The following is a 22,761-nucleotide window of genomic DNA, read 5'->3' on the forward strand; positions in this document are numbered from 1 at the left end:
TGAGAATCATTACTTTGTTAGTTATGAGAGGTTCTTACTCAATATTCCTCCTCTTAAACTAAAAACTCTTAGACAGAAACAAAATGATGAAAGAATACATTACTTTCTCTGGACAAAGTATTTGCATTTTACACACACAGATGCTTGGTTACACATGCCATAACCATTGAATATAAACAATAAGCATAAAAGATTTTGAGGATCCAATCAAAAAGTTTCAGCAACAACAATAAAAGCACCCACTTGGGAACACAAAAGATAAACAGGCAGACAAATTATAGACTTGAGAGAGATCAACAACGTTGTGTTTACCATTATGCGTGTCACAAGTATTTGATCAGAGCCCAAATAGCAACACCCAGAATAATGATCCCAAAACTTGGTAACAGAAAGCACATACAGGGGCAATCACGCCGAGTATGCCTATTCAGCATAGTTAGTCTCTTTTGCACCCTCTGCTACAACAACAACAAAAGTAAATTAAAATATTGTGCAATACATCAGGTTATTAGATTTTATTGACATATTGTACAATTTTCTTTAGTGAAACCAAATCATCTGCAGTTGACATCAATAGAGATTCCCCACCTCAATCCCAATAATTGCTTCCACGTGAATATTTTAAAGTGCTTCCCCCAATGAAATATAAAGAGCACAAGTGAAGTGATAACTATTGTTTGCTTGAAGACCAAGCAAAAGAATTGCACAGAAGAAGTAATATAAGAGCAATATGGAAGAGGAGACAGACGAGAAAGATCAAAAGCATGACCAGGAGCAGGAGAAGAGCCACGAAAATCACAAGTGAGTGGAGGGATGGCTCCTTCCCGGTACAGATTTGTGAATCTGTATCACCATTTCATGATGAAAGGAATGGTCAACCAGTCAGGCTCAGAGATGAATATCTTGTGTTGCTCTATCACAATACTTGGGACCAATTGCATGGCTTTGACCCAAAAAGAAAGTGCTGTTAGTAAAGGCCTCCATGGTTGAGACTGATGCCAGGTGCATATGTAACACATTCTGGTCTACTCCAATAAAGTAGTATATTGATATAAGACTGTAACCTGTAGTTGAGAGTCCGTTGATTCTGCATCTGGGTCCAAGTTATCCTGTAAAGTGAGGGAGCAAGGAGACATAAAATTCAGGGAATGCTGTATATATTTCTGAAACAATAAAAGAGTGAACAAAATAAAAATAAAAATGAACTCATCGATAGAATCCGCACAATGAGTCTAGTGTGTAGATCGAGTTCCTCGTTGATTGCCAATGCAACATGTTTAGTACTTAACACCGTCTCACCCAATTTCTTGAGGTCCTCGTCTTGTTCTGCTTCCAATGCAACCCAACATAGACTCTCATCAGGAAAGCCTACAAAATAATATAAAATTAAAGAAATATCTTTCCAACCAAGTTACAGCAATATGCCTCTCATAATTTGTTGTTGAAGACCAACAAGGCCTTGGTCATCCAACCCAGTTGTTCTGCTCATGGCATCAGCTGGCTTTATTTCTTGTCCAAGTAAGCTATCCTTATTTGCAAAGTTGGATATATTCAGTGTGGAGACCATCTGGTTGGCTTTTGATCTCAAATTTGCAAGCATGTCTTGGCGCTGATGGTTCTCCTTCTCTGTTCTGTGCATTACAATGAAAAGCAGCATAACAAACTTCAGAAAGGAATAATATAGCCCAGATAGTATTTCCTTTATCACTCACACCTACCATGTCTAGAAAACTAAAAACAACAGAGGATAAGGCCAAATACTAGAGGACAAGGAAAATAATGAGAGCATCATTGAAGTGCAACCAGACCACCAGAAAAAGAAGAAAAAAAAAAAGAAAAAAGAACCCATAGAATAGCATTGCTTATGCATAAATTTCATTCTCTTAAAATAACTGATAAAACCAAGTTAAGACTCATACATTGGTTGCTTACTAGGAAGCTTTGACAAAAGGGATTGCAAGCTATCAAGTCTTGTTCCTAGAATTGTAATCTTCCTCTGAATTGCAGACAAATGACGTAGAGTATCTGGTCCTGATGGGGGCAAAGAACCCTTTTCAGAAATCATAGCACTGATTTCATCAGCCAGTTTTGACGCTTCACTAAATTCCCTCATCCATGAATCTGAAGAAGATGCCATTGCAGCTGAAAAATAACACAATTTCATTCAGAAGCATATTATAGAAACACACCTAATTAGAAAATTACAATAATTAGATGAAAACAAAAAGGCTTTGATGCACCTTAGTCTCACCATAATTTAAAAGGGAAGTTCCAAGAAAATTTGCTTAAGGGTTTAGAGACGATTAGTAGATTATGAAAAGAAATGGAACATATGAGAAAATGATAAAGTTCTCTCTTAATCTCATAAAACCTACACTACGCAGTGTGCAAATAATACATCTGTTAGTTGCTTCAAGACCCCTCTTATATTGAATTTGTTCAAAAACCTTCATACTTTTTTTTGGTAAGTAGGCTTAGGGTTAGGCAGACTGCTATCAGATACATTTAAGAAGAAAGATTTTTATAATATGTAGGATGTACAAACTTTAGCATCTTCAAGAAGACACTTGGATAACTTTCATGGAAAATCAAGGGGATACAAAAAACTCATAAGAGACATACAATAAGAAGCTAAAAAGGGGATACAAAAAACTCATAAGAGACATACAATAAGAAGCTAAAAACATATCAAGTCAATTTTTTTGTATGTCAGAGTTCATAGGATAACAACAATGGATCAATGTAATAAACTGGCTAATGTAGCAAAGTACCCTTTTCAACTTCCAAGATAGTATTAAACAGATTTGGAGATCAACTAGCCTTGTAAAAGTGGTAGAATTACCCTGATTAAGGGCACTATATATTCCTTTAAATTTCCTATCCTTCTTTTTCATCCTTGAGGGAGTCCCCTTGAAGTTGGAGAGACAAAAGAGAGATTTATACTGCGGAGATAGTTGCTGCCCATACATTGCACTTGGTGGCGACGTGAATTTGGCTCCACCTATGAAATGGCTTTGGAGATCTAGTAATGAAAGAATAAGCCTCTGGAGAAGAGTAATTGAAGGTCAGTATATGGCTCAATTGAGTTCAGCCGGTAAACTGGTATGGAGTTTTGCCCCCTGCTCTTATTATGGAATGGGAGCTTAGAAAAGAATACAAAAAGATTATGCCCATTCGAAGAATGTGTTAATATTGAGATAGGGGAGGCGACTTGGTGAGACTTTTAGTAGATTAATGGTGTTGAAACTTGGGAGGACCAACTAATGGTGTCCTTGTTGAGTTGTTTGGAGGGTGTTGTACCATAGGATTTTGATACTGATTGGATGATCTGGAGATAGAATCACAGCTATGTTATCGTGGTTAAATCCTACCATCATGTCGTAGCCATGCATGAGTTGACTCCATTTTCACTAAAGAGTGGTTTTTGTGCTTCAGTTCTATCCAAGATGACTTTTTTCGTTAGGAATGTGGTGCTTGGTAAGATATACTAGGTCATCCGATATACTCAATTCCTAAAGTGTGCTCTTTTAGTCAGTGCATTGCCTTTTTTCAACTGAGTTTATTGGGGAAATGCGATCGGCATTTTTCATTGGGTGCAATTGCATCGTGGATCATTCTGAGAAGATTGGTGAATCTAGTAGAATCTTAATATTGTAACGCCTACTCGAATCTTGGTGTGATTCAATGGAACCTTCCAACTTTTGAGGTATGCTGGAACATTTTGAAGGAAAAAAGATTGGACATTTTTTGCCAACATTAGCAGAGGTCATGAGTTCAAATCACTTCACCCCTTGTTGGCCACCACCCTGGTGCTTTAAAAGGCCAGGTACACAAGGCACGTGCTGGAAGTGGTGACGGCCGTGTCTATGGGATTAGTCGAACTAAGTTTGGATACCCATGTATCAAAAAAAACAAAAGATTGGACATTTTTCACATAATAGGTAATCATTGTCACAATTAATATTTTTTTTTTGAAAAGTATAATATATTTCAAGGAGAAAGAAAAAACAGCAAACAAGGAGGCCGAGAAAGCCTCATAGAAAGCAACAAAGAAGAAGAGCAAACAACATCAATGATTACATAAAGAGTTCCATCTAAAAACAAAATCATCAAACGAAGTTCCCACGAACTCTATATTTTGTTTGGACCAAAGGTATAAGAAGCCCAAAATCTCTAAAAAACTTGTATGAGAGCTTCTAATCTTGCCATTAAACACCCTGTTATTCCGTTCATTCCAAATCCCCTAAGCAATAGCCGAAGGTAGCATAGCCCACAGGTAACATTGTCACAATTAAAAATTATCAAGATCAAATGAGTATAAACTCATGAACTCATGCTTATCAATATCCCAAAGGGCTATTTTCCGAAGACTTGGTTTTTCAAGGGGACGGAGGTGTACTCATATAGCCCAATTTGTATCCTTAGTTGGGTTCCAGTCAGTATCTCTCTCACTCACCCTTCAAATTTTCTCGTCAATTTACCAATAAAAAGGCCCACCAATTTTCTAATAACGATTCCAATCGGCATTTCAACAGTCATTAGCATTTTTTTTCACATGTGGCTAGTCTTAACTTGATGTTTTCTTCACCAAGAGAGCTTATTAACTGGAATATAAAGAAACTGAAGAAACCCTCATACAAATGGCATGAAAGTGGACATTTCTCGCTCGCCTTATAATCATTAATTACAAATAAAGGATTTTTCCAACTTTCTGAGTTCATGACTGCATCAAATATTGCATTTTCTCTCAGTCAATCAAATTAATCATATAGTACAGTTGTGAACGTTGGTTCTCAAACATGAGACAATGAAAGAAAATCTAAGGACCATAGACGAAACGAAACGAAACCAAATCCTAAAATTTCAAATTTTAGTCAAACATGTAGTCAACAAATTCAATCTCCAATACTCCACTACTTCTTCATCTTAAGTAATCCTACTCTCAGTTGAACTTATTTCCAGGTGTGCAATCCGTAAGGAGAACTAACCTAACCATCATTTAATTCTCCAATTACTTCACAAGAGCAAAGCATCTGAACTTACAAAATCTAAAAACCATAAAGCTTTGGTAACTGAATAAAAAACTTGGAACAATTCTGTAAAATGTGTAAGAACCTCAAACTCAAAACCTTGATAATGAAAATTCGCATCAACAAATCCATCAAATCTTACAAAGTAGAAACTAAAGATGATGAGTCTCGTTACATCAAAAGATGAAAATTAAGAATAAGATTGGATCGAAAACTGAAATGTATACCTTTGTTTTCAAGATCAATCGATGTTGAAAGAGGACTTGTTCGTGATCGAGAGAAGGAGAGAGACGGGAGGCCGCGATACACGGAGCACAGCTCGAGATTAGTTAAGTTTAAGCTGAGAAAATTGAAGAATTGAAGCAATCTAAATTGACTTAAAAAAAAAAAAAAAATTTAACTTGCTGTTGTGTCGATCGTTAATACACCTAAGTTGTGTTTGTGAATTTCATACCACTGATTGCAGTTATCTTGACATCATAGATTAACAACTGAAACTGATCAATAGATTATTTTAGGAAAATGCTGAAGTAACATTGAAATTGACATCGTCGGCGACATTCGTGTACACTGAACCAGGGGTGGAGCCAAGATTTTTCTTGTAATGGGGGCAAACTATAGTTAATTTGTACAGTTGAAGAACTTGAAGACAAATGGTTTTAAGAAGAAATTCAGAGGTTTTTGGTTAGAAGTTGAAGAAAAAGATATTTAGGTCATTTTCAATTAGGATATGAGAAGGTCCGGTCAAAAAAGACAATGTCATCAACAACAAAAAAAAATTGAGAGAGGTGAGGGGGGAGGGGGTTGCAAAAATTGGAGGGAGGTGAGGGTGTAGGGGCAAATGGGGAGAGAGGTGAGGGAGTGGGGACAAGTGAAGCATGTAATTAGTTGAAAATGTAGGGTTGTCTCAAAATTCTATGGGGGCAATTGCCCCCACCAACTCCTTACTAGCTCTGCCTTACACAGAACCATAGATGCTTCTCACTCGTACGTCGATGACAAACATCTATGATTCTGACACACATCCATGTAAGCAATGTCCCCATGATATCCCCACAATGTTACTCCAACACGAGAGATTTATTGGGCAGATCTATTTGTTGCAATATTATTAGAAAAACTCCCATGCATTATCTACCTTTATTTAATTGAGTCCAACTAACCTTACTACGTTAGTAAGGATTCCACTCTTACTACGGGGGTTGGTTGTTAACCTCACCTTGTAGCATCCAAAAACATGATCTGATTCCACATATTCTAGAGGATTGTTGAATTATGTGGAAGTTATTAGTCATCCGGTTCCAAAACCTTGGATCAAGTCCAAAAAAGTAAAATTTTTTTTTTTTTTAATTTAATTTTTTAGATCTAAGTTTTCTCATGAAATATAGAAGGTTGTAGTGTTGGATTGCCAATGTAGTAATTTATTTTTGCAAAACTGATAAGAAATCTTACTAAATTAGTAAGAAATATGCTTCTCAATGTAATTAGCTTATCTTAACTGTACGTCCTTAAGTTTAAAATAACAAGGAATGAGTGTGACTGTAAAGATAAATAATTATGAAATTAGTTTAACAACTCGAGTGATTTCTTTCATTCCCCTTACATGAATCTTTTTATCTTACCTTTCCAATAAACTCATCTTAACATTTAAATATATATATATATATACTTCTTAAGATTTGAACATTAGAAGATGTTGGATCAAAGGTTGATTTTAGGAATCAAAATTCCTAACTTGATGGTCAAGTCCAAAAATAAGGATAAAAAGATGAGAGAATAAGCTTAGACCCACAGATCAGTTGGTTTGATAGATTGCAAAACAATTTTAAGGTCAAAGTTGGAGTCCAACTTATCCATATGAAAAAGAAAAAGAGAGAATCCTTCCATGAAATAAAGTTGCAATATTTTGTTTCTTAGAAGTTTCAAGTTTTTTCATATAATCAAAGAGGAAGGATGGGGTGCTACTGAATAGAAAGAAATTCTAATGTTCACAAATGACATCAAAAGCCAATCCAATTATGACTTTAGTATGGAATCCATCTCATTGGGGAATTCTTAGGGTGTATCCTCTTTTGTTGGACAAAACTTATTTAGAGGATATTTGTGCTTTGCTTTTTTCCATCAAAATAATCCATATGTATATATCATCAAGGTAATGACCCACCAACTACTAGTGCTTTTTATGAGGCATAAGTAGGAGAATTTTTCTTGGAAGCGGAAGAATTGTTGAAACTTCGCAAAACCCTCACAAATGACGCTCGGAGGCCTTAAAGAGAGAAACATTTTTTCGATGTACGGGTTAGAAGTTTTGGAAGATCTTTATGATGAGGAGATCATCTTTATCAAAAGTCAGTCCATTCCAAAACTTCTAGCCCCATCAAAAGTGGTATACAAATTTCAACTTGTAAACTAGGGTTAGAAGTTTCGGAATGAGCTGATTTTTGGTGATGATGATCTCTTCACCGTAGAGATTATTGAGGCTTCTAACCCATGTGTTAGAAAAATATTAACTCTCTTTAAAGCCTTCGAACGCCACCCGATATATATATATATATATATATATATATATATATATATATATATATATATATATATATATATATATATATATATATATATATATAGGTAGCATTCTTTTGATAAAATTTTAGATAAAGCATTTTGACTTATATGGGCTAAAAGTTTTGGAATGGGCAAATATTTTGTGACGATGATCTTTATGGTGATAAAATCATCATCACAAAAAACCAGTTAATTCTGAAATTTCTAACCCTAATTTATAATTTGAAGAATTGTGAATCGTCAATTTTTTACCATTAGTTTGGAACCACTTTTCATGGGGTACGAAGTTTCAGAATTACCTGATTTTTTGTGAGGATGATCTACTTATCATAGAGACCATCCTCACAAAAAATCAACTCATTCCAAAACTTTTTAGTCATATAAGACAACTTTATCTAAGATTTTATCAAAAGAACCTGACTTTATTTATATGCATAGGGTGGCATTCAGAGGTCATAAAGAGAGTCAACATTATGCCAAAACATTTTTTTTTTTATGTATGAGTTAGAAGTTTCGAAATAGACTGATTTTTTGTGAGGGTAATCTATATGATGAGAAGATCATTCTTACCAAAAATCAGTCCCATTATGAAATTTCCAACCCCATTAAAAATGATTTTCAAAAATAGGATGGTTCATAATACTTTAACTTATAATTAGGGTTAATGAGCTGATTTTTGGTAAGGATGATCTCTTCACCATAGAGATCACCCTCACAAAACATCACCCCATTTCGAAGCTTTCTTTAGAGCCTACGAACATTTCCCATAATTATATATTATTTTAATCAAAATATTTTTTAAAAATATTTTTTTTCCAGGATTTGATGATAGTTATGCCTTTCTCTTTCTTTTCATTTAGAAAATCACTTTCATTACTAACTTAGTAAGATTTTAACTCTTACTAGGAATCCTTGAGCTCAAATAGATTACCACCTTGACAATCCAAAACCACAACTCTCTTAATTTTAAGAAAAAATTCAGATCTAAAAAGAGAAAAAAATAAAAAATAAAAAAGCAATTGATTTTAGGCTTATCCGACATTTTGAAAATGGATAGTTACCAAATTTCTATGAAACTCTCAAATTTAAAATTAAAATTTAACAACGAAAAATAATATTTTTTCAAAAGAGTGTTGATATTCTAACTAGAAAGTCTTCACTCAGTCAATACTCTATTGATCTGCTATGGAAACGAAACCATAGATCTATTTTCTCATAATAAAAAAATATGCACTTGTATAGGGATTTGCATTTTGTATCCTAAGAAAATAAGTCTATTATTCTGTGTCGATCAATAGTATTGATCGAGTGAGGATTTTCTAGTTACAAATCATTATTCTTTTCAAAAATCATAAAATCTTGTCATCTACCACCCTATGACATCGGATCATGGTTTTTAAATGCCATAAGTGAGTTCAATGGCCCTTAGTAAGAGTTGAAATCTTACTAAGTTTGTAAGACTAGTCGTACTCTTTTCATTTAAATCTCGAGACAAAATTGCCCCTGCGCGTCTTGACTTCGTAACAGTAGTGGCGGCTAAACAACAAGTACCAAAACATCGACTTTCTCCCGCGTGTCCTCGGCTACTCGCTCTGCAACGCACCCAACACCTATCTCTCCAATGGAGGCTTTCCATGTCGCTCAGTCGCACGTGCATCTGTTACAGCTCACACGTGTAAACTCAACCAGAACCCAAAGAGGGCGGAAACTCTGGGGGAAGAAGCCAATCATAACTGCTACAATTGCTAGAGAAACAACCGACATTTCTCGGAAACAATCGACTGTTACTTCCCGCGAAAATCTGTTACAAAGCTCTACGAATCCTCCTCTGAAAAGGGTCTCAGCCGATTCGTTACAGTACGAAAGTGGTTACCTTGGTGTCGCACCAGACAGGTCCGACGACAACGGATATGGAGGTCCAAGTGCCATGGCTGATTTAACAAGTATACTCTCTTCGAAGGTTTACGATGTTGCGATTGAGTCGCCATTGCAGTACGCACCGAAGCTTTCAGAGAGGATCGGAGTCCAAGTTTGGCTCAAGAGAGAGGATCTGCAACCTGTAAGTTCTCGTTTTATCTCTCTCTTTTTCTTTATTTTTTTTCTCATTTAAATTTCTTTAATTTGTTTTTGGTCTCTGTTTCGGTTTATGAGGATTACGCTTGAAATGTCGAATTTTGCTTCGGTGATTGCCCTTTAGGGTGCGTGTGATCGCAGAGAAAATGTTTTCGCGGGAAAGTCAAATTTTCCAGCAAAATGGTATTGGGAAAACGCATAATTTTTGCAAACGTTGCAAAGAGAGTTATTTTTCAGTATAATTAGGATAATTCATGAAAGTTTTGGGGATTATTCAATTGATGTTTTTGGGCTTCTTCCCAAAAACCCAGAAACTTCAACCTCCCTAAAATTCTATCTTGTTCTCGAGATTTGAAGGTTAAAGAAGACAGAATCTTGAGGTTGAAGGGTGGGAAGATTAACTGGCAAATCATTGATTTAATTGGCTGATCCCCTATACGGAGAATTTTTATTTGTGACAGTGATTTGAGAAAATCATTTTCTTAGGGGGTAGCTATATCCCAAAAGGTAAGTTAGTTGGTTGAACAACCCAAAAGTAGAGAAGTGGAAAGATGGGAATAGACAAGATTCATTTCAGATACAGTACAAATAGAATCCGATCCCTTTTCATTTCTTTGTTGTTTTTTTTCATATTCTATATTCTATTTACGGGAGGCTTCGTGAAGTGCTTCTTTAGGAGTTAAACTTCCATTCGTCCATATTTCGAGAAAAAGTATCTCTTGTTTTTCATTCCCATTCCCATAAGAATGAATACTATGATTCGCATTTCGAACAGGCATAAATACAGCATCTATAGGATAACTTCCATTTTGAGTGTTATTTGGTGTTTTCATACGATATCCGCGATCCAGCACAGCATGCCCGTTTGTTACAATTCGACTCCATGTCCGAATAAAATCAAGTGGTAATAAGTCCTATAGGATCAATGGGTTCATCGTCAAATCCCTCCATGATTCATTTTATTACAATTTTTTGGCTGAGAGAGGGATGAAATGGTATAATTCATTTGTTGGTGGCTTGGAGGATTAGAAGCATGATTTTAGCTTTCCAATTGGCTGTTTTAGCTTTTCCATTATTCCAATCAAATCCATCGTAAAGATAAGAAATCAACAAAAGAAAAAGTAAGTGGACCTGACCCATTGAATCATGACTAGATCAGCTATTCTGATATTCAAATTCGATAGAGATGGAATTGTAGCAGCGGACCTTTTTTTCTTATTTCATTTCCTTGGACTACGCAAGAATTTCCTACTAGTATGGGAAAATGATTTTCTCGGGAAAATGTGCGATCATACCTCTACAAATTGCATTTCCCGGACAAAATCCCGTCATTTCCTTTTGCAATCATACATGACCCTTATTTTAATATCTTCTTGTTTATCTTTTAGTTTCCGGGAGCCAAAATGTGGTGTTTTTTGTTTCTCAATTGGGGTTTGTGTAATTTTATGGGTTGAAATTGTTTCGGCACAATTGAAGAATTGGAGTGAAATTTGTAAATAAATAGGTTTATAGTGATGTTTTGGCAATTGGGGTTCGTAGGTTTTCTCATTTAAACTGCGAGGAGCGTACAACATGATGGCAAAGCTTCCGAGGGAACAGTTGGACAAGGGCGTTATTTGCTCATCGGCTGGAAACCATGCCCAAGGGGTTGCATTGGCTGCCCAAAGACTGGGTTGCGATGCTGTGATCGTCATGCCTGTTACAACACCAGAAATCAAGGTTCTGTTAATTAATTTAACATGATTTTTTTTTTTTTAAATTCTTGTTTTCAATTTTTCCTCTTAATCTACAATTTTTATTTTGTGTAGTGGAAATCTGTTGAGAGGTTAGGTGCAACAGTTATTCGTGTAGGGGACTCCTATGATGAAGCGCAAGCATTTGCCAAACAAAAGGCTGAAGAGGAAGGTCGCATGTTTATACCTCCTTTTGATCACCCGGACGTCATTATGGGGCAGGGAACGGTTGGGATGGAGATTGTGCGTCAAGCAGAAGGCCCATTGCATGCAATCTTTGTGCCCGTGGGTGGTGGTGGGCTAATAGCTGGAATTGCCTCTTATGTGAAGCGGGTTTTTCCCAAGGTTTGTTAGTTTCATCTTCAGATCATAGTTTTTAGCTTGTTTCTTGGTTGGTCTAAATGTCATATTTATGCTCTAACCACCTAATATCTCATGTGAGTTGGACCTGTTCCATGTTTATGTGTTGTTTATACGTTTCACAACTTCTTGTGTTCTAATAAATTGGAAGACAATGAAAAAATATTGCGAGTTTTATTCTTCGAAGTTCATTTTCTATCCCAACTTTGCAAGGATACGTGTGTTTTTATTGCACACTTTTTGACAGGGAAGTTGTTGTCTGACATCTTCTGATGCACTGGGAACTAAAAAAATTCCAAAAGTGGAATACCTATGAGATGGCAGTTGTCTTTTCCCCTTCACAAGAGTTATAGTTGTCTTTATTGATAGAGGATTGTTTTTAATCTATTAATTATTTCTGTCAAAAGTAATGCAACCAAATTCTTTTAAGTCCCAGGTTAGACACAATATGGTTATGTCATGTGTATGTGGTATGCCAAAGTGTTAATTGGATTTGAATATGATCGTTAATAGTGGCAGTTAATTCGCAGAGATTTTGGCAGGCTGGATTTAGTTGTAATTTTGGAGAAATTTTCTAATCACCCCACTTTCCCTTCCTTTTCCTAATAGGGCTTTCTGAGAATCTTAACTTGTGGTGAAGAAGAAAAACACATTTGAACTTTTTTCTGAAGCTCTTAATGGTACTGGTTCTGCTATTGGTGTGAAAGGTTTTTGGGTCACATATGGTGTTTCTGGAGGTTGCGAATCAACAATTTGCTCTGTGTGTGTGTTTTTTCCCCGCCACTCTTCATTCAAATAACCCATAAATCGATCACACATTTATTCTAATGCCATGTAGCAAGAACTTTAAATCTGTTTTTCTGTCATTGGCAATTGATCTCATAAAGAGCAGACTTGTCACCATGTTCTTTATGCAGGTAAAGATCATTGGGGTGGAGCCCTCTGATGCAAATGCAATGGCGTTGTCATTACATCATGGACAGAGAATCATGCTGGATCAAGTGGGAGGTTTTGCAGACGGTGTAGCTGTGAAAGTGGTCGGAGAAGAAACTTTCCGCTTGTGCAAGGAATTGATAGATGGAGTGGTTCTTGTCAGTCGTGATGCTATCTGTGCTTCAATAAAGGTGACTTTCTTTTATATTTATTCGCTTGCTTCTTGATGCTTTTTAAATGGTTGATGGTTTAAATGATTGAAAGTCACCCTTACCCTTGTAAGTGTTGGCTAAGTGGGTTTTTATATGTATCTACAAACATGCCACTTGAAAAATCATGCCAAAACTATGTAATTACCTCAGGATTCGATGTGGCCCAAACTATTGTGGTTGGTTCAAACTACGCAAACACCTCCTTTTAGTGCTGTACGAACAACAGCAAATAAACCCATCTAATAGGATTTTAGCCCTGATTGAGGTCCAAAAGAGCCTAGAAAAATCTTAATTTTAGCCTTGTTGTTCTGCGCACATTTCCTGCATCACTCCCTTATCCTCCACTTTCCTTCCCTAGATGACCATTTAAGTTTCCTTGTATAAATATCCTCTCCGTATCTGGAGTTTTTTTAGCCCACCCCCTAAAATGTCTCTTAAATGTTTTCTTTTGGATTTGTGTACAAGCTGCCAAGATTATACTAAGAAATGAAGGTTCTTGCAAACCTTCATAAACAAGGGAAAATCCATCTTGGGGTGTATAATTTCTTTCTGGGAATTATTCCCAATCGCCGAACTTCGTGCATTTGGTGCTTAAAGTGAAATCACCCTGGTCGAGTAGCTAGATACAACACTACTAAAACCTTAAGCACTTCATTTCTTTTTCCACATGTCTTATGACTCCTTTCACATATGGGGTGTGGGTTCTTTCTATGAGCGTGCATTAGGTGTGAGACTAAGGTCTATAATATTTGCACCCACTTTGTAGGATATGTTTGAGGAGAAAAGGAGCATTCTGGAACCAGCAGGGGCTCTTTCCCTAGCAGGAGCAGAGGCATACTGCAAGTACTATGGTCTCAAAGGTGAAAGTGTCGTAGCAGTAACCAGTGGGGCGAACATGAACTTTGATAGATTGAGATTGGTAACTGAACTTGCTAATGTTGGTAGACAACGGGAGGCTGTCCTTGCAACTTTTATGCCAGAGGAACCTGGCCACTTTAAACAATTTTGTGAACAGGTATGCTACTAAAATGCTTTCTATAACTTTTCAAGTCTCAGTGGTCTTTTCCCATCCCAGTTTTTGAACTAAAGATCATCTTTATGTTGGCAGGTCGGTCAAATTAATATCACTGAATTTAAATACAGATATGATGCTAGTAAAGAAAAAGCTCTTGTATTGTACAGGCAAGTTTCATTTTCCCTTCAATCATAACGTAAGTGCACTTTGTATCTCAGTTTATAAAATGTTGAAAAGGAAGAGCCAGTCATCCACTTGTTTCATATCACTTACCGTTTTCTATTTGTTTATAGTGTTGGCCTTCATACGGTTTCAGAGCTCAAAGAAATGATGGATCGGATGAAAGCTTCCCAACTTGAAACTATCGATTTCACAAGTAATGACTGGGTTAAAGATCATCTGCGTCATTTGGTAACCATCGTGACCGACCCCTGTTTTTTAAGTTATGGTGCACTGATTCAATGTGTGCTTCTTTCGGAATTGCAGTATCCATCCCACCTCCTACACAACACAAATGTGTTTGTTTGCTTGTTGGTTATATTAAAACTCACACCATCATTGAGCTTGGTAACCTCCAATGGATTTATTTTGCCCCAACTTTTGAAGAGGGAGATAACATAAAGGGGTGGTTTGGTCATTTCCAATAATTGGGAGAAAGAGAGTGATATTTTAGAAAAGAGCTGTACAAGATTTCCAAAGTTGCTCTCCTTTTTCTCTGACCCTAGTCATTTGAAAAACCCTTTAAAAAAACATGGGTATGAAAATGGCATGAAGACTTTGTACTTAGGTGGGAATCCTTGATAGCGTGACAAATTGGGTGAACGCTATTTAGATTCCTGAAGAGGGAGCTTATGTGTATCATGTTATTGTTCTTTTGTATTTTGCCTGCGTTTGCTCTATTGAGGTGTTCCTTGGCAGGTACATTTGATGGTCTTTACCTCCATGTGAGGCCTCATCTTACTTTGTACTTGTTTCTGGTTTAATGAAAATTTTGTATACGTAAGGAAGGGCATAGATTTTATTTTTTTGAAACAAAAACCAGCTTCTGTTGATATGGCAGTGTTTTTTTTGTTTTAATAGATAAGCCTGTTTTTAATGAGTTCAGTAACTCGGTGCTGGCGGGATATGAACCTAGGTCTCTGGTATCATCACCCAAAGACTTTACCAACTAAGCTAGCTGGCACCTGCAATATGCCAATGTTATTTGAACCAGAAATCTGTACTTTATCTCTCTCTGGTATCGTGGATGATCATGGATGGATCTTGATTTCTTTATTTTAATTTGGAAGATTAAGATGCTTGTGAGGCAATAGCATCCACAAAAGTTGGATAACAGAAATTAATATCTGCCCAAATATTTCTTTCCAGATTTTGGAACGGTCTAACAAATTCATGTTTGTATAAGGCATGACATGAAATTGGGAACTATCCACGTATATGATCATATCATATAGGTCCTTTTATTTTTATTTTTTGATAGGTTGAGTTCCAGATAATTTCATTTAAAAAAAGGACTCAAAATAAGTACAACAAAGCAAACCTATCAAGGGGAAAACCCACAAAACAAAACACTACTCCAACACTAGATTACTCATTACAGACCCTATCCCACCTCGCAATAAAATCCTCAAAAAAGATGCCTCAAAACTCTTTAAACCATTTTCACCAAAAAAACAAGAGAGCTAAGACGGTCACCATGACTTCTTGAGGATTTGACACTTTCTCTCCTTCCAAGTTCTCCAACAATCCGCAAACGGAAGAAAAGTCCACAATACATGTTTGGAATTGGCAAAGTTTAACCCCCCAGCCCAACCAACTTGCAAACAAAGCTTGCACAGAAGAAGGGAAGCAACCCTCAATCCCAAAGAACGACAAGAAGTGAGACCAAATCTGACGAGAGAAGCGACAATGCAAATGAAAATAGTCCGCTGATTCCTCATTCTCCAAGCAAAGGCAACACAAATTTGGAGATCAAAAACCCCTTATCGAGTGTAGCAATCCTCCCCAAAGCCGAGGACCAAATGAAAATTGAAATCTTGGAGGGAGTCTTACATTGCCAAACAAAAGAGTGAGGGAACCCTGAAGAGTGACAAGAACATCGATCTTACTGAAAAACAACCATCTGAAGTGCCAATCCAAACTCTACGATCTTCCACATCCACAAAAGGAGAAGAAGACTCTGCCAAACCAAGCAGGCTGCCCAAGCTCTCCACCTCCCAGCAATTGAAAGCTCTTTAGAAACCAAGATCCCAACTAACCAATCCGTCTTCTCTTCTGACAGACAAAGAGATAGCCTTGCCTTTCTTCAAGGACACCTCGAATAGATCTGGAAATTATCATATAGGTCTTTTATAAGATGGACAGTTTAGATTGGCCACATAAAACCTCCACGTGGCTAGGAAACCCTTCACTTCAGTGAAAAGTAGTGGAATTTTTTCTCCTTGAATATTCTGCCATCATCATCATCACTAATCCCAACTATTAGTGTTGGTAAAATGAGGGGTTCGGTGGGGACCATGCATCCAATTTTTCCATTCAGCTCTACCAAGAGTGATATCATTAGTTAAAGATGTCTTCAGATCTTTCCTTACTAGATTGATCCATGTCATTTCTGCCTTCCTCTTGCTTTTTCAGAGCCTTCAACTTGCACCAAAGTGTATCTTCTTCCTGGTGCCTTCATGGTCTTCGTCATTCAGGCCCAGACTACTTAAATTGATTTTATTTTCATATACATATATTTCTATGATCAACTTACTTATATCTATTACCATTTAAACATATATAACTTGAGACTTCATCTCAATGTTGAGCTTTAGTATTCCATTTACAAAGGTTATCTTGGCCAATTATTATTATTATTATTATTGTCAAAAATGTAATACCATTTACTGGTTAGTACTATTGCTTATTGGGCACTAAACTATTGTTCTGATTTCTCTTTGTTCTGGATTTCTTTTTAGATGGGTGGCCGATCTAATGTTGAAAACGAACTTCTTTGTCGGTTTATCTTCCCTGAAAGGCCAGGTGCTCTGATGAAATTCTTGGATGCCTTCAGTCCACGTTGGAACATTAGCTTGTTCCATTACCGGGCACAGGTTTTGACATCTGAGACCTTGTTTTGTCAGTTTCCAATTTCCTTGAAGATGATTCAATTGCCTTTTTTTCCATCATTTTCTTGTTTATTGTTTCTGATATTAAATTCAATGAAGCACAACATATTAATCTAAAGTTTTTAAAATGGACTATTATGTATGGTCAGAGGATATTACTGTTAGTACAGTGACGTAATGGTTTTACTAATTCAAGACCCACCCATAATATTAAATAAGTGTCTGAAACAATGTGTTTCAAAAAGAAATTTGAACATTTATAAATGCAAACAACGGAAAACAAAGGAAAGGAATGGGTATTATTTCCCAAAAAGAAGAAAAACAAAGTGACGCTTTTTACGTTTCAAAACTGTTGCATTAAACAAACAGACCTCCAAAATAATTTTTTTACAACATTACATTGGCTGTTATTTTTGAAAATAATGGACGTTCTAAACAATAGAAATGGGTCTGTAATGCTTCATTGGTATTTATTAAAAGACAATGAGAGTTGTACAAATTTGTAATCGTTACTCATATTTTTTTCTAAACAGGGTGAAACAGGTGCCAATGTGTTGGTGGGCATCCAAGTTCCACGTACCGAAATGGATGAATTCCATGATCGTGCCAATTGTCTTGGATATGAATACACTGTAGAGATGAATAATGAAGCCTTCCAGCTTCTGATGCAATGATGGGTAGCCACCTCAGTTTTTAGCCCCTTGAAGTGATTTTTAGGGATGCATACTTTTTCTATATTTCACCTGTTTTATTTGATTTGATTTTTAACTTTTTTTGTGTAATTACTTGGGGTTTCTTTGTTTTTCATCACTAGATCTTAATCGGATCTCATGTTTTTTCCGCAACTGTTTTGTTTGAATTCTGTACTATGCCTTGTTCCTTTATACAATTGTGAGTCAGATTGTGGGAACTATGCGACGTATTTGCATGATAATGTACTTTCTACAGTTTTTGACCTATCTGAACTAGGCTTGATGAAGTTTTGAGGTAGAATTGGATTTTTGGCTTTTAAAGTACGGCTCCTTTCTTATTTATCCATTGAATTATGAACGTACAATAAGATGGTGGTCTGCACATATGGTTCTTAAGATCTGTAGTTTGTAAAGTCGTGGGTCCACCCAATGGATTGTATGCTTGCGTTATGTTAGCTATCTATCTGATGGGTTGCATCAATTCATCAGGATGAAATTTGAGCTACTTCTCCCAATTGACTCCAGTGATTGAATGATCTGCCATCAACTGTGCATGTTATTTGCAATGTTGAATACAAGAAGAGATGGTAAGAAGCAACTGGGTTGGGTTTACTCCCCAGGTAGTGACTTCGAATCTCTATATGCCCCTCCACAGAAAAGAAATGTGGTTACTAAAATCGTCTCATGACACGATGGGATGGTGCGTGATGTCGGGATTAATTCTGTTGGATAAGGTTGCTTTATGGGTCTGGCAAAGCCCGATGGACAGTGCACAATCCGCTAGCCACATGGATACTCTGTTTCAAAAAAAATAAAAATAAGAGGGCATTTTTTATGTAGTTCGGACAATCTTTCCAAGTGATTATAAGGATTAATATTGAGAAAATTAATGTCATTTAAAGAAGAAATTTCAACAATATGAAGATGCTAAGGTCTACCAATTTGGCAATTCTCTCCCTTGTGTCACTATTTTTGGACACAAATGCGAAAGCATGTTGTACAAGAACCCTTTTTTATTTGATTCTGACAATCTTTCCAAGTGATTATAAGGATTAATATTGAGAAAATTAATGTCATTTAAAGAAGAAATTTCAACAATATGAAGATGCTAAGGTCTACCAATTCGGCAATTATCTCCCTTGTGTCACTATTTTTGGACACAAAAGCGAAAGCATGTTGTACAAGAACCCTAATCTAGGGCAAAAGAAAACCATGGGTGTGAAGGGTTCACCAAAAGGATGACTTCAGAGTTCAAATCAAGAAACCATGAAGATGAGACAATTTCAACAGTCCACCAAAACGTTTTAAAATTGGTTGGACAGGGATTGAACCCTTGTTCTCAAATTGGTTGAATCCATTTATGTTTTATTACCAAATAACAAATTTATACAAAATTATCTATATTAATTTCCATTAAAAGGAAATATTCACAAAAATGGAACCAAACCGATTTTATGACAAAATCCTATTGGACGTGCCACTAAACTGGGAGAGATTGTCAATGTGAAATTGTAAATGGTCCTTCACATTAACTCGTGCGACATCTGAGATGACTCGTCCAATATTTTAAGAATGTTAGTCCGACTTTATAAAAAATTGACCCAATCAACTGGGGTTGTAAAGATTTAGATTTTAGAAGGAAAAGCCCAACCTTACCCAAAAGAAGAAGAAGAAGAAAAGAAAAAGCCCAACAACATAACATAGTTTTAGTTGTCAGTTATGTAGGTAACTTTGTTACATGGCCACTACCACCACCACCCACCACCCCGCCCTACTAACCCCTCTCCCCTCATCTCTTCTCCTTTCGATCCCCCACCACCACCATTGCCCAACTCTTCCCTTTCGATCAACAAAAACAACCTCTCATCTACCCCTCATAACATACAAACCATGTAACCCAATTTCCTCTTCTTCTTCTTCTTCAATCCAAATCCCCCCAAACCCACACACCAATCTCCGCAAACATGAACAATCACAGTTTCTTTACCCTTCAGGCCCAATTCACAATTCCTTCTCACCTATTAACGCACTCTTCGATCACTATCACTATCTCCTCCGCCTCTCCATTCTTCACAACAACACCCAACTCACAAAAGCAATCCACGCCTCAATTTCCAAGGTTGAAGAAGATACCCATCTCTCCAACACTCTCATTTCTACTTACATCAAGCTTGGTTTCATTGATGATGCCCAAAAGATCTTCTCCAAATTATCATCTCCTGATGTGGTTTCGTATACTGCCATTATATCCGCTTTCGCCAAGTCTAATCGAGAAGACGAAGCGATAGAGATCTTCTTTACGATGAGGAATTTGGGTATTGAACCCAATGAGTTCAGTTTTGTTGCTATTTTAACTGCTTGTATTAGGCTTTTGGATTCTCTTTGAGTTCTTCCGTGACATGCAATGGATCGATGGATTTAGAGTTGACCAATTCACGATTTCAAGCCTTTTGGTCGCTGCTACAGAAGGTTTTGCTCCCATGGAAGGTCGGGAAATCCACGCTCATGCTCTCAAGATTGGGTTTGAATCGAATTTGAGTGTGAACAATGCTCTTATTGGGTTCTACAGTAAATGTGGTAAGGTAGAAGATGTGGTGGCTGTGTTTGAGAGGATGCCGGTCAAAGATGTCATCACTTGGACTGGAATGGTTACAGGATACATGGAGTTTGGGTTGGTGGAATCTGCTTTGAAAATCCTAAATCAGATGCCAGAGAGGAATTGTGTTTCTTACAGTGCAGTTTTAGCCGGGTTTTGTCAGAATGGCGAAGCTTTGCAGGCTTTAGAGTTTTTTCGAGGAATGATGGTGGAAGGCGTGGAGTTATCGGATTTCACTTTGACCAGTATTGTTAATGCTTGTGCTATACTCTCGGAAGTGGGAATCAGTAGGCAGATCCACGGGTTTGTGACCAAGTCTGGTTTTGGATCAAACGCTTGGATTGAAGCGGCATTGCTCGATATGTGCACAAAGTGTGATAGGATGGCCAATGCAAAAAAAATGTTTGCCCAGTTATCGTACAATCAAAACTGCTCATTGTGTGGACGTCAATGATTTGTGGATACGCTCGGAATGGGCAACCTGATGAGGCTTTGTCTCTCTTCTGCATAATGCAAGCAAAAGGAGATGTGATCGTGGATGAAGTTGCATTGACCGCAGTACTTGGTGTTTGTGGAACCTTAGGGTTCCATGACATGGGGAAGCAAATCCACTGTTATGTTATTAAATATGGTTTTCTATCTGACTTAGGTGTCAGAAACACCATCTTCAGCATGTATTCGAAGTGTGGAAACATGGAGGACGCGGTTAAGTTTTACAATCTCATGCCCAAATATGATATAGTGTCGTGGAATAGTTTGATCTCTTGTCATCTTCTTTACAGGCAAGGTGATAAGGCATTGGCTGTTTGGTCAAACATGGAGAAGATGGGGATAAAACCAGACCCTCTCACCTTTGTTTTGGTTCTTTCGGCTTTCAGACATACCAACTCAAACTCAGTTGATACTTGTCGTGGCTTGTTTCTCTCCATGAGAAGCGTTTATGGAATAGAGCCCACTTCTGAGCATTATGCTTCTATGGTTGGTGTTTTGGGTTATTGGGGTTGTCTTGAAGAAGCGGAAGAAATGATCAATAATATGCCTTTTGAGCCTGATGTTTCCGTATGGCGAGCTTTACTTGATAGTTGTAGATTAATGTCAAATACAAGTCTTGGAAGAGTGGTTGCGAAGCGTATCCTTGCCATGGAGCCGCTAGATCCATCTACCTATATACTTATATCGAATCTGTATTCTGCGTCTGGGAGATGGCATTGCTCAGAACAAGTTAGACAGGAGATGAGAGAGAAGGGTTTGTGGAAACACCCAAGTCGAAGTTGGATCATTCATCAAAATAAAGTCCAATCATTCTATGCAAGAGATAAATCTCATTCCCAAACCAAAGACATTTATAGTGGATTAGAGATACTGATATTGGAATGCTTAAAGATTGGATATGTGCCAGACACTAGTTTTGTTCTCCACGAAGTAGAGGAGCATCAGAAAAAGGAGTTCTTGTTCTATCACAGTGCTAAGTTGGCTGTTGCATATGGACTTCTAATGACAAAGATGGGAAGACCTGTACGGGTCGTGAAGAACGTCCTTCTCTGTGGTGACTGCCACACATTTTTCAAATATGTTTCAATTGTCACCAGAAGAGAGATAACGCTCAGGGATGCGTCGGGGTTTCATCTTTTCAGAAATGGTGAATGTTCATGTAGAGATTACTGGTGATTGAATTATAAGTAAGCTGGGGTTGAATCCTTGAGTTACTGTCCCGTGACCATTATAGCGAAGCCCCAACCCTGCATAATCAACAGTTTGTGATTTTGTGCGGAATTCTTTCAGGTTGAGGAGTATTTGGCTGTTGTAAGTTGTAACATAATTGGAAACAAATTACATGGATTTTGATCAAAATATTGGATGAATTGAGACTATTTCTGGTAACAGAAAAGAAACCTCGGATATATTTTGTAAAACTAGTCGGTCTAGTGCCCCTGTTGCCTGTGTCCCCATTTTGACAAGTGATGAAGATAGAGGAGCAGAGAATCCAACCTTTAAAGGGGAGAGCTGGCATCCGTCCCCATGACCATGTTCAAATAGGTTTTTATTCAGTTAGAATTCACCTGTGACCCAAAGTTGTCATTCAATTGTATCTTAAGCTACCTTGGTCCACGCCTTCATTTTAACTGTTGGACAAGGGTTTTAAGAACCATCAACTTGTAAAGTGTTTCTTGTCAATCTATTTTTATTATATTTCATGCAATGGTTACTCAAAAGTTGTCTGCAGGTGCCCACTAGCTTAATTGGTGAAGTCTTTGGGTGATGATACCATGGACTTGGGTTTGATTCCCGCTAGTACCAAGTTACTGAACTTATTAAATACAGGCGACTTGGGTTTGATTCCCGCTAGTACCAAGTTACTGAACTTACCAAGTTACTGAACTTATTAAATACAGGCGACTTGGGTTTGATTCCCGCTAGTACCAAGTTACTGAACTTATTAAATAC

The 22,761-nt window shown here is 37.1% G+C and overlaps 3 protein-coding genes across 5 annotated transcripts; 2 read left to right on the forward strand and 1 right to left on the reverse strand.

Moving 5' to 3' along the window:
* Positions 1-75: 75 nt before the first annotated feature.
* LOC147385924 (syntaxin-52-like) lies at positions 76-5,735 on the reverse strand. 3 transcript variants are annotated; one of them, XM_086423858.1, is made up of 7 exons: positions 5,485-5,735; positions 5,258-5,370; positions 1,920-2,142; positions 1,426-1,631; positions 1,226-1,326; positions 1,065-1,109; positions 76-455 (listed from the first exon to the last, which is right to left on the reverse strand). In XM_086423858.1, the coding sequence occupies exons 3-7, from the start codon at positions 2,135-2,137 to the stop codon at positions 324-326; spliced, it is 702 nt and encodes a 233-aa protein (XP_086279984.1). In that variant the 5' UTR covers positions 2,138-2,142; positions 5,258-5,370; positions 5,485-5,735; the 3' UTR covers positions 76-323. The 3 variants fall into 3 exon arrangements, with proteins under 3 accessions (XP_086279984.1, XP_086279983.1, XP_086279982.1); XM_086423857.1 differs by having other exon boundaries at positions 5,258-5,735; XM_086423856.1 differs by lacking the exons at positions 5,258-5,370; positions 5,485-5,735 and having other exon boundaries at positions 1,920-2,179.
* Positions 5,736-9,118: 3,383 nt separating this feature from the next.
* Positions 9,119-17,985, forward strand: LOC147385925 (threonine dehydratase 1 biosynthetic, chloroplastic-like). The gene is made up of 9 exons (XM_086422982.1): positions 9,119-9,651; positions 11,205-11,384; positions 11,474-11,743; positions 12,676-12,882; positions 13,670-13,918; positions 14,012-14,085; positions 14,212-14,329; positions 16,879-17,013; positions 17,562-17,985. Exons 1-9 carry the CDS (start codon positions 9,214-9,216, stop codon positions 17,700-17,702), a joined length of 1,812 nt encoding a protein of 603 aa, XP_086279108.1. The 5' UTR covers positions 9,119-9,213; the 3' UTR covers positions 17,703-17,985.
* A 1,376-nt stretch (positions 17,986-19,361) lies between these two features.
* On the forward strand, positions 19,362-22,511 carry EMB175 (Pentatricopeptide repeat (PPR) superfamily protein). The gene is given in 3 exon segments (XM_086424006.1): positions 19,362-20,097; positions 20,099-20,750; positions 20,753-22,511. Coding segments are annotated over 3 exon segments (2,523 nt in total). The 5' UTR covers positions 19,362-19,458; the 3' UTR covers positions 21,985-22,511.
* Positions 22,512-22,761: the final 250 nt, after the last annotated feature.

This window comes from Akebia trifoliata, chromosome 14, assembly GCF_017979445.1.
Source record: "Akebia trifoliata isolate Shusen 1 chromosome 14, ASM1797944v1, whole genome shotgun sequence".
NCBI classification, from domain to species: domain Eukaryota; kingdom Viridiplantae; phylum Streptophyta; class Magnoliopsida; order Ranunculales; family Lardizabalaceae; genus Akebia; species Akebia trifoliata.